The 12673-nt window shown below is 37.7% G+C and overlaps 1 protein-coding gene across 1 annotated transcript; it reads left to right on the top strand.

The window, feature by feature from the left end:
• Positions 1-7727: 7727 nt before the first annotated feature.
• Positions 7728-12307, top strand: LOC117294676 (fucolectin-like). The gene is made up of 5 exons (XM_033777184.1): positions 7728-7776; positions 8986-9228; positions 10218-10343; positions 10737-10832; positions 12063-12307. Exons 1-5 carry the CDS (start codon positions 7728-7730, stop codon positions 12305-12307), a joined length of 759 nt encoding a protein of 252 aa, XP_033633075.1.
• The last annotated feature ends 366 nt before the right edge of the window (positions 12308-12673 follow it).

Here is a 12673-nt window from a genome sequence, read left to right as displayed (position 1 = left end):
GGAGCGTTTCTAAATACCTGTTGTTATTATTATTCTCGTCTTGAAACTAAATTTCAAAGCTATAATTGCATCGTCAGTCTAAACCATAACATAAAGTGTATAACGTGTATTAAAGACACTGGACACAATGGTAATTGTCAAAGACTAGTCTTCTCACTTGATGTATCTCAAAATATGCATAAAATAACAAACCTTTGAAAATTGAGCTAAACTGGTCGTCGAAGTTGCGAGATAAATATGAAAGAAAAAAACATTCATAAATACCTCAGACAGTTTATCCATTCTAATTCGTCTCGGTAAAATTATCAAGTCCAGGCCTCGGCGCGGGTTTACACTATTCTATAGTTGAAAACCTCTTCACCACACATTGACTCCCTTAGTAGTTGTCACACGAAGTTGTGTGCTTTCAGATGCTTGATTTCGAGACCTCAAATTCTAAATCTGAGATCTCGAAATCAAATTCGTGGAAAAAATACTTCTTTCTCGAGAACTACGTCAATGCAGAGGGACTCGTTTATCACAATGCTTTATAGTATACTATATCAACCTTCCCCCCATTACTCGTTACCAAGTAGGGTTTTATGCAAATAATTATTTTGAGTAATGATCAATAGTGTCCACTGCCTTTAATATTGAGGGCCTTGTGAAGCCTATATATACGACGGGAGTATCAGTGATAAATTAACATAAAATTGTTTTTAGGTGTGTTGATTCTTATATTTCTACATTTTGGTATACATGGTATTGAAATTTGTTTGCACATTTTTGTATAGTCCAATGATTTGTCAGTGACACTCATCTTTGAAGCCATTGGACACTTTCGGTAAACAGTGTTGTCCAAGGCCCACACTTCGTGTACCACAACTTATATATAAAATAACAAACCTGTGAAAATTAAGGCTCAATCGGTCATCGGAGTCGGGAGAAAATAACGGGAAACCCCACCTTTGTTTCCCCACATTTCGCCGTGTCATGACATGTGTTTAAAATACATCCGTAATTCTCGCTATCGAAAGTTGATGTCGTGTTAATGGTTTCTCATTAAGCATTTTATGGAATAATATTTCAAGATAAGTCTTTCACCATTACCTTCTGTAAACCCTGTAAATTATTTGTAAATCTGCGAACTTTTATTTTGTTGTCTGTACCGATGGCTTTAAGGTAGGGTCATAGGATTTGTCGTTGTCAACGTAATTCTGTTTTATAGCCAAATTATCAAAACAGATACACAACAAGTGACAGGTGTTTTTTTTGTGCTGATTTTTTTTTTTTTTTTTTTTTTTGAGAAAAGAGCAGTAAACTGTAACTACACGTCAGGCTACAGAGGTGGATTTCACAAAGAGTTATAAGAATAGTCTTATCTCGAGTTTGGACGATTTACTCGTCCTAACTTAGGGCGAGCCACATGTTTTTAATATCTCCTACGACTAATCAAAAGTAAGAACTAGTCCTAATTCTTTTTGAAATCGACCCAGCACTCACAAACATTTACATCACTGAAATGTGATTCCCAATACTCACATTGTGGTGAGTTTTGAGGATTCAAACGTGTCGACATTTCTGTTGATTTCTAAAAATTTGAGGCATTTTTGTGATGGATTGGATTTTGCATTATGAGGATAAATACAAAAAATATAAACAAGGAGGCTTTCGGAAAATACATATAATTTGTTAGTTGGTATCATTACAAAGCACGACCCTACTTATCATCGATATTATAATAAATACGTGATACTAAATTATTCAGTTTCTTTTATATTTTAATGTAATCCCTATAGAGATGGTGGTGTCCGAAAAAAACCTTGGGAGTACATTAGCATCTAAGTTCTTCAATAAATAATGATAATAAATAGGAGAAACTAAAAAGTTATTTGTGATCAGCATCGTCTATAACAGTGGTTGTGTTTCCAAGTTATGATCGAGTAAGTTCCGAAATTTGCCATTAATAAACGCTCACTTATCCCCGAGTCATAAAAGACCCTAGACACTATAGGTAATTGTCAAAGACCAGTCTTCTTTAATACTTGGTGCATACCAACTTGGTGTATATCATGAAATAACAAACCTTTGAAAATTTGAGCTCAATCGGTCATCAAAGTTGCAAGATAATAATGAAAGAAAAAAAACATCCTTGTCAAATGAAGTTCTGTTTTGTTATAGATGCTTGATCTCGAGACCTCAAATTCTAAATCGGAGGTATCGAAATCAAATTCGTGGAAAATTACTTCTTTCTCGAAAACTACACTACTTTAGAGGGAGCCGTTTCTCACAATGTTCTATACTATCAACCTCTCCTAATTACTCGTAACAAATAAGGTTTTATGCTAATAATTATTTGGAGTAATTACCAACAGTATCCACTGCCTTTAATCCTTCATAAAATACTAGATCCAAGTCCACTACGTCAGTGAAAAGGGCAAACACTAATATAGGGAGAGAAAGATCGTAAATCGCTGATTTATACTCGGTTGAAAAACCAAATGGATCCCATATTTTTTCCACTTTACTTCAACTATTCGAGGACCGATCACGAGTAGGTGGAATATGTTATCACTGATTGATTTTCCATGGCAAAATCGTAATAAAGCATCAATTCTGACCTACAAATAGAGGTCACGTAACTCGTGCATTTCCGAACCGGGGAGGGGATAATAAAATATTACCACGCGCTAACTATGAATTAGGTTGTCTATTTTGCTGTAAGCAAAATTGTATGCACCGTGTGCGTTTAGTGTCCAAGCGACTTAGGTCTTGAACAAACAGTTTTGGGTCTTACTTGTTTTAATTGGCGCTTACTGAATGTAAAAGTGATATGTTTTCCAATGTTTCCAATGTTCAGACGTGAAATATACACTAAAGGATTTTAGCCAGTGGTAAACTTCAAAGGTTCATGATGAAACATAGATAACACTACCCTGTGGATGACTACACTCTCTCGGTGGTGGGTTATAGTAAAATATTGACGTGTATTATGGACCGATTTTACAGAACGGTTCTTAAAGGAACACGTTGCATTGAATCGGTCGAGTTGGTCTTTGAAAAGCGTCTGTAACCGTCTTTTAATAAAATGCATATGGGTAGAAATGTGTAGTGTAATATGAAATGTGTAGTGTTATATGTAAAAGTATCGAATACAATGATCCACACAAACACGGTTTTCCATTTACTTCTAACAAACGCTACTAACACGGTCGGCCATAATTATGGGAGTCAAATGTTTGACTCCCATAAATGGCCGATCGTGTTAGTTCGCAAAGTAAAAAGAAAACCACGCAATTTCGAGGCATATTTGTGTGGATTATTGTATTCTACTTTTAAAACCTCTTTCTAACTATTATGCATTTTATAACAAACTGTTAAAAACGCTTTTTATAGACCAACTCGTCCGATCCAAGGCAACGTGTTCCTTTAACTATTATTGACAGAAACCACTATTGGGGTACTCACAATGAAGGCAAATTAAGGGCAGCCGTTGTCTTGGTATCGCGTGCATAATGTCACACCATTGAAGCCCCAATGCTCTAACAACTGACCGTGTATGATGGACTCAATATTAACGGCAAAAAAATTATCAAACGGAGCGTGACAAGTGAGTTGCAATAATTTACTAGCCTAATTAAATAACGAAGGGTGACAACAGAATTATTATATATCATTGAATTCATTTTGCAATCGTAGTAAGCAATGGAGCTTTTAGTATAACAAATTCTCTTTATTTTTCACCAATGCTTACGTTTCAACAAATAACTGCAGCGACAGTTATTGGGTGTTCTAGGTGTGTGCATATTATTTCAAATGACTTATTTGTGCAGAGTGATATAGGTCTTAAAATGTTTTTTTTATTTATTTGTCTGAAAGTTTTTCAGACGTACCCCAGTCAGCGAGCAAGTGAGGTTTTACATTCGAACTTTCCACACTGTAAAAACAAGTGTGGTTGTTTTAACATCTTTTAAACGCATTTCGGGTAACACTTTAAGAATGCGATTTGGCGTTAATCCTTATATCAAACGCGTTGAGGTGTTGATTATTTTATACAAAGACACGTCAATGCGTTTATAAATTTGGATCAAAGACAAGTTGTTGTGAAAAACACGTTTATATAGGCTGGTAACACTTTATGAACACCAAAACACGTTCAAACATCAACACTTATAACGCGTCACAGACAAAGAGGCGTTTCAAAAAGTGAACGGTTTTTTTGACTGATACTTTCTCATTCTTTTAGTCGACGATACTTATATAGCGTTTTATACACCCAAAGGGCGTCTCAGAGCGCTGAAACATACAGTATTTCCTGCAAGGTATGTGGGATTAGGTTTTTGAATTATGAGATCTACTCCTTTTACATAGCACCATGTAATGGTTTACTAGGTGCTGTGGCGCAACATGCCGCCCATCCAGCCAGGAACACCAGGGCGAATCCCTTCTCTTTTCGATAAGTGCACTGGGTTCTTTTACGTGCGTTACACAACACACGGGACCAACTGCTTAACGTCCCATCCGAAGGACGAAGCAATGGTTAAGTGTCTTGCTATTTGCCTACAAAGAACACGTACCGTACGAACGAGTGATTTGTCAAAAAATATTATCAAACACTAAAACAATACAAGATTGGTGTCGTTCTTTCATAAATCCACATTTTCTTGTGGACGGTTACGGCATGGCACAATCATTTTTTTCTCAGTCAATCGTGGCTGTAGCGGTGATGGGTATATATAGCACGCCTTTAATTGTTTCTACTATAAGGCCGCATGTTCGCTTGTGCGAACGGATCAATAATCAACAGGTCCAGATTATCAAGCAAAGCACGACAGGCGAGTTGCAGTAATCTAATAGAACCCAAACGAAGGCTGTTCGATGCTATTTTTATCAGATAGTAATTATACATTATTTAGAAACTTGAAGAAGAGTTCTGACGTTTCGACCGAGGACATAAGCAGTAGATGGATCCCCTTGCCACCGCCCGATGACTGAAAAACTACTTTAAAAAAATCGTTCGTTTTCCATTTTAACTTATTCAACAATTTAAAATGGTTTATTCAAATAAACTTAGTGATTAAAGCCATTGGACACTTTCGGCAAACAGTAATGTCCAAGGCCCACACTTCGTGTATCACAACTTCTATACAAAATAACAAACATGGAAAAAAATAAAATATACGCCACTTGGATGAGCACACCGGGGTCGACCCAGGGAAGCTAAACGAACGCAACCTATAGCAAATGAGTAGCCTGAACATCTGACGTCACACTTCGAGGCTCGTGAATTTCTACACCAACATTACATGCAAGATGACCATGCTTGTACCATGGAGTTAGACAAATTTCGACCTCCATGCTTGTACTGTATACAACATTACCCACGTACATGTACGTGGACGTACACCATGCAGACGACGACCGAAAGTAATCTAAGCTTATATCTGTGTTTTGATTGGTCCTTGATTGGTCATCAAAAACAAACACCGATCTGGTTAGCTTTTAGTAACTGCATTTATTCCATGATATCAATGTATCCAATGGAAACACTGGATCTGAATAGCAAGGACCTGTCTTTATCATTGCGGATACAGACAGGGGCCCAGTCTAGAAAATGAGCGCAGTGGCCCATCGCTATAGAGGGCGCTAGATATGATTAAAGGCAGTGGACACTATTGGTAACTACTCAATATAATCATCAGCATAAAACCTTACTTTATAACGAGTAATGGGGAGAGGTTGATAGTTATAAAACATTGTGAGAAACAGCTCCCTCTGAAGTGACCTAGTTTTGGAGAAAGTAGTAATTTTCAACGAATTTAATTTCGAGACCTCAAGTTTAGAACTTTAGGTCTCGAAATCAACCATCTAAACGCACACAACTTCGTGTGACAATGGTGTTTTTTCTTTCATAGTTATCTTGCAACTCCGACGACCGATCGAGCTCAAATTCTCACAGGTTTGTTATTTTATGCATATGTGGAGATACACCAAGTGAGAAGACTGATCTTTGACAATTACCAATAGTGTACACTGTCTTTAAGTCCACTCCAGTGTGCAAGACGAATATTTTGTAGGTCTTCAAAATAATATCCGTTTGAGAGCCAAATAAAAGGGGTACATTACATATCATTTGGCACAATATTGCAAGGTTTAAGACAGGTACTTTTGGTAACGCAACCTTTCTGTTTCTGTGGTCGTCTGCATATGGATCAAGGTGAAAGGTGAAAATGAACGGGGATTGTCCTAAGCTCTCTGGCGTTTATTCACAAGCATCGGTGTTTGTCGTCATAATGTTTCGGCAAATTTAACATTCAGAGGATGGCAAAAGATTATTCAACAGAGGGCGCTATTGGAATAAGTTTGCACAGAGTTTACCGTTTTGCCGGGGGGGGGGGGTATCTCCAGCCACACCGGCCTCGTTCACAGGAAACACTTTGACACTAACCATAGCAGGTTAACAAGCCCTATTAAGCCAATTCATGCTTAATTAAATGTTTTATTATTAAATACAGTGGACACTATTGGTAGTTACTCAAAATAACTGTTAGCATTTAAAACTTTTCCACGAAATTGATTTCGAGACCTCAGAATTAGAATTTAAGGTCTCGAAATCAAGCATCTGAAAGCACACAACTTCGTGCGACAAGGGTATTTTTGCTTCCAGTATTATCTCGCAAGGCTTCGACGAGCAATTGAGCTCACATTTTTACAGGTTTGTTATTTTATGCGTATGTTGAGATACACCAAGTTAGCGAGAAGACTGGTCTTTGACAATATTACCAATAGTGTCCAGTGCCTTTAAATGTTGTCAGAAATAGTACATGGAATGAAGAGACTGCTTATAACCCTGAAAATCCTGTGGAAATTTGGTTGGCAATCATGTTTCTATCACGGAAGAATTTTCATGCTTAGCAAATTGTTGTGCTTACAGGCTTTATGAAATTGGGCCCAGGTATTTTAATTGCAGAACTAAAAAAAAACATTTTCAACCAACATGTCTTTGTTTGTAGCCATCCTAGCCCAACAACCATTTTCAATCCAGAACGAACTCATTATCTAGGATCAACAAAACCTAGTGTGTCCATGACAATTTAAATTTTCGCCGTTCCTTTCTGGACTTGAAAATGTCAAGGTTGACAAAGGGACAATTCATTACTGTTCTATATCCAGTAAACAATCTCTGTCGTCATGACAACTGTAAACCTTGGTTGGATTAATCGTGTTTCGGATTATCTCCGTTTATTAATATCATCTACGCACGACAATTTTGAGTGCGTTCAATCGGGTGGTATTACAGACTTTCGGACTCCAACTTCAACAGATGTGACGTTTAAACACAACTCCTGAGCGTGTTTTTGTGTACTATTATGTACTGCTCGGCGTGTTTACTGTACATTTATATAATTTTAGGCATTAAATGGTGATGTATCAATATATATTTAGTTTGCGGCAACACCAAGTATGTTATAATAAACTTGCCCTGTAGAGTTTGTTCTTTAGAGAACTGTCTTGCTTTATTCTGCTACCGCGGAGTAGATGTTCGGGGGTTCGGGAGACTTCTCAGCTCTGAAAAGAACCGTCCTGCTTTTTAGCTACTACCTGGGCGGAAGGTATACAACAAACTGGCCGGGACTAGACTACTTAAGCAAAATACGATCGTTATTAACTGCACTACCGCGGAGTAAGTTCTCAAAAAATTGGTCTCAACTGTAAAATTGTTAAACCCAACACCGCTGGATGCGGCTATGATGCAGTCTACATGGATAACAGTTATTGCTCTGACTCTGTTGTGTGGTAAGTCATCTCTTCAGTTGAAATCAAATAAATTATACATAATATGGACTGGCAATGAGGGAAATAGGTCCCTCTTCTGGTCACTCACAGGCCCGAGGGGGAATAGACATACACTATTACCTCATTGCCAGTCAATAAATATGTGTTTTATAACACAACTCGGTCTGAAAATTAAATGTGAAATAAGAACAGAAATCTGGAAAAGAAAGGAAGTTTTGTAGTTACTATCACGGTTCAAGTCAATAAAGGTTGCTGTAACCGGGCACTATAGTTCCCGCAAAACACGCACGCGCCGCGGTCACTAAACTATATTAGTTCATCCCACGTGACCGTGTTTCAGCCAACCAGAATACAGAACAAGCAAGAGGAGTGTTATAAAAATGAATAGTATTGACAACTTTGATATTGACATGAACTATCGTCACCGTTTTCACGTAGAGCCACTCCAAACGCTTGCTTGAATTTTTTTCAAATACATTTTTTATCATTCAAAGACCTCCCATATTATGATTCCGTATAAGTTTAAACTCGTCATTAGACTTGATGACAAGTCGTTAGGCGCTGCCTATTTGTCTGCCTTTCATGCAACAGTCACAGTGCGATGTTACACATGCACCAGTCGTAGGTAGCGCGAGGCAGCTCTAACTGACTCACACACACATACTGGGATCGAGGGTGTGTGTATCGTCCCCGTAGCTACACCGCGCTGTAACTACACACTGCGCTTAACAATTACCGTCTTGACTTCAAGACTAACTCGTATAACTCTATGTCATTGGCTAACTAGCTTCTTGTTTAGTCAAATAATGCTGCTCTTCGTAAAACCTATAAAAGTGAGATTGCATAACGTGTTGTTATATTAGAAACAAAGGGCGCGCGTGAAATTTAACCTGAATAATACAACTATCGAGATAAAGACCCTCTAGGCTCAAAAGGTATTGATTATTTTGTGCGGTACCCGAACAAAATAATTGCCAGTGTGACGTCACGCCCCTGACGTAGTTGGCAGCACAGACCAGGGCCAAATTTCATAGCGCTGCTTTAAACGGTAAGCAAATTTTATTGCTTACTGTAGCAGGAAAATTTGCTAAGGTATAAGGCTTAAAAGCGTATTTCTCAGGTTAGCAGACAAAAAAGGCGGCCATATTTGTTTCAACTCTTATTTCAAACTGGACAATAAAGTCTTTTAAACTTTATTTTGACCCCCAGTTTATTATGGGATAGAGGTTGCTGCCAATCATTGTTACCTTGGCCAGGAGCCTGACTCTAACCAAGAGGGTAAACTCAGATGGGTGTTACCAGTTGACTACAACAACCGCTGTATTTGTACAAGTCTCCTACCAGGCGGATTGAATTTGTACACACCAGAGAGATCGTACATACCTTATTACATTGATCAGCCACCATTCAGAGCCACTGAGAGAGATTTGGTCACCTTCTTGGATTGTCCAGGTGAGCAGAAGAAGCTATTGAGCCAGTCTAGCTGTTTTTATATAATAGTCTTAAATACCAAGGCATAAAAATGTACCAAGAAACAAGAGATATTCGCAATACTATTTGTGAAACTTTTGTTGGAGGGAGCGCTTTTGTTAACTAAACACGAGAAAGGTAATAAGACCAAAGGTGGAAGAATTCGACACTTCACTGTATATACATTTGATGAAAGTCACCTGGAAATTGATTTTTTTTTCTTCTTCAAAGATTAGAGTATATATTTCTGAACAATAAAATAATCTTTTGAGTAATTGTTTTTAACGATTTATGTTTAAAAAATTAATAAAGTTGTGTGGGGGGTGACTCCGCCTACCCCTTTTGTGACGTCAATCGAGGCAGACTTTGCCTCGATCGAACATCGAACACACGTACGTGCAAGTACATTCAAGTCCTAGTCGTGAGTTTGTACGTTTCGAAAAAGTTGTTTTCTTGTATTTTTCCGGCAATGTCGACCAGTTGTATTGCTGCTGGATGCAGCAAAACAACTAAAGATGGGGTTAGTTTGCAAGTCTTTTCCAGCGCTGTGCAGTAAACACTTCGAACCGTCGTGCTTCGAGAATCCGGAATACACAACACATTTTGACATGAAGAGAAAAGTTCTTTTCTAAAACATGACGCCATCCCAACAATTTTCCCAGCTAGTGGGGAGGTCGAAGAAGGTACCTGCAAGACGTAACGAACCTAAAGGAGCATGCCTAACGTGAAAAAAATCAGGTATTGTTTCAACTTTGAGGGCACGTTTTTAGCTTGTGCGCCAAGCGTCACTATCTTGTGTTGGCACTGCATGCGATTCATCGCGCCTCGATTGACGTCACGTCACGGCTTATTTTCAATCTTGTAAATAACATGGAAACTTATTTTTGTTAAACCTTAGTTAATTGTTTTTTTCACTCATAAAAACACATATTTTAGTGACAAAAGCTTTATGGGAATTTTCTTTTGTACAGTGGATTTCTCCATAATTGGCAAACCAACTGAGCAGAGTTCCACGTACAGGTTCCAATACTCATCCGACAAGGCTGTAGACGGCAAAGGTGTGACAGCAACACAAAACGGAGATTGCACACACACAAGTAAGTGGAAGTTTATTGACCAACCATCTTGTAAATAGTAATCACGAACGACTGTTCTGGACTTACTTTTTTTTATCAGGATAGAAAAGTAACAATACTTTTCACCCTATAACCTTATTTAGAGATTTAGAATCACATTAGAACGACTGTTACATGATTTTGTTCCGGGTTAGTACAAAGAATACTAATTACCCTGAAGGCAACAGTTTTACATTATTCTAGATATAAATTCCAAGGATGTTTTAGAAATGACCATAATCACTTTAACTTGCAAGCGTAAAGAAACGGCTCCATGTACAAATCCCTCCGCTATACAAATTGCATCTATAGTATAGTGAGAATGTCCGAGTCCAAGAGTGTTGGTGTTTTTTTTTAAATATTTTATGCCAACAGCGGTTGATGGTGAGATAGACCCCTGGTGGAGAGTTGATCTTGAGGGTGACCATTGCATCAGGACGATTACAATCATCAATAGGATCTTCTGTTGCAGTAAGATTTTTATTAATATTCGGTTAAGAGTTTTGATATTTTTCGTTGATCATCTTTTTGTCCATGACATGAATCCCTATGAATGTTAATTATAATTTAATGGAATGTTTAGCTTCAGTAGCCGTCTAGGTTTTCAGGTGAGTCGCGTAAAATAATACAAGTTAGGGTAAATACGTCGTTCATGCTCAAAAAAAAATCGTCTCCTGACACGAAAATTATTTTCGTGACAAAAATTATTTTCGTACCAATTTTTCAAAAACTACAGAAACCTCAGCAAGTAATATTTTAAGGGAAGATTTCTATCATCGCAAATGATTGTGCTGCGCACCGCGCACCACTGCACTGCGGTGTACATGCCTAGTTTTGTGCACAAAGACATGAGGAAATCATATTCCTTTTTACTCTTTATGGAAATAAAATGTTTTCCTCAACGACTTACACAATTTCCTTGCCAGGACATCATGATATACTAATGAAGATCACTGACCATAAATATTTGCAACTAAATAGAAATCGAATCATCTTGAAAAAGGTTCTTGTTCTTGCAGAAAATATTGCTTAAAGATGCTATGTCAGATTGTTGGCCGATTTGAGCCAAATATTTTGATTTAAAATTCAAAAGGTATTTTGATGGGGGTCGAGAAAATTACAAGCTTTCATTTGAGCCATTGCTCGAAAAAGTCCGCCAATTATTAGTAGCAGTGAAATAAAGTGCTCAAAATTAGCTTTTGTCGGGATCCCGACAACATATCACGTGACCAATTCTTATGTGTTTTATAAGAAACGTTTTAACATTTTGTCATGGTTCCTGATCATTAAAAGTAAAAGTTAAACTTTTTTTGTCAGAGCGGGTGATACTCTTTGAAATACCATTCACTCAAAAAAATCTATGTTTTAATGTTTGGGGCCAAAAATCTGACACAGCATCTTTAATAATTTTCTGCTTAGTAGAAATGAGCAGGGTGCCAGTCGCAATTTTTACATGCGACACGGTGGTTTGGCTGGTAACCTTATTCTAAGCAACATTTTGTTGTGCTTAGCTACTTTTTCTACTTAATAAGCAGCTATATGAATTTGGGACATGTGTAGTGTTTTCACAAAGTGACCTTTCTAATACGATGTGTCTGTAGTATGCACTGAAAAAACCTTATACTTTTCATGTTCACAAAGTGACGTATTTGTAAAACAAAAATACAATAAAAAGGTATGTCCATGTTGATTGTTTTACAGGCGAACGTTTGACTGGTGCCGTTGCTAGAGCAGGGCTGGACCCCATCGTAACCAACAACACCATATGCGGGGAACCAGTGACGGCTGAACAGGCTGCACCACGTGGTGGCATTATCGAGTTTAAATGTGACCCGCCGGTGAGGGCGCGCTACGTCTTTGTAGACATACCGAGAGACACGCCTGCAAAACTGCATTTGTGTGAGGTAATGGTGAAAGAATTTCCCCTTGAAATTTGTTCACCCTAAGAAGTGGTAACTAAAGCCACAAATCACTAACACAAGGTGAGGGCTTGATATGAAGTGAATTACAAGTCGTGCAAATTCATTGCATTTTATTTCGTGCATACTAATAGTTTTAGATGTTTGATTTAAATTAATAACTGTAATGCCGTAACGCCATAAACACATACTTATGTGGTAATTGTAAAACGACTTCTGACATTCTTGGAGCAGATGTTTTTTTTTAGATCCTTGTTTACTTATTAAATGCTATGTTGCCTTCATTAAACATCTTTGGTAATTGTCAAAGACCAGTAAAATAACAAACCTGTGAAAATTTGAACTTGTTCGTCGAAATTGCAAAACAATAATTGAAGAAAAACATCATTGTCG

Source organism: Asterias rubens, chromosome 9 (genome assembly GCF_902459465.1).
Source record: "Asterias rubens chromosome 9, eAstRub1.3, whole genome shotgun sequence".
NCBI lineage: Eukaryota > Metazoa > Echinodermata > Asteroidea > Forcipulatida > Asteriidae > Asterias > Asterias rubens.
Note: the sequence above shows the minus strand (reverse complement) of the source record. Positions and strands in the feature narration are given on the sequence as shown.

Excerpts from the sequence above, each read along its gene's own strand:
- LOC117294676 (XM_033777184.1), top strand. The coding sequence starts at position 7,728 with ATGATGCAGTCTACATGGATAACAGTTATTGCTCTGACTCTGTTGTGT. Across the intron at positions 9,229-10,217 it reads CACCTTCTTGGATTGTCCAG|TGGATTTCTCCATAATTGGC; the intron begins GTGAGCAGAAGA and ends TCTTTTGTACAG. Across the intron at positions 10,833-12,062 it reads CAATAGGATCTTCTGTTGCA|GCGAACGTTTGACTGGTGCC; the intron begins GTAAGATTTTTA and ends ATTGTTTTACAG.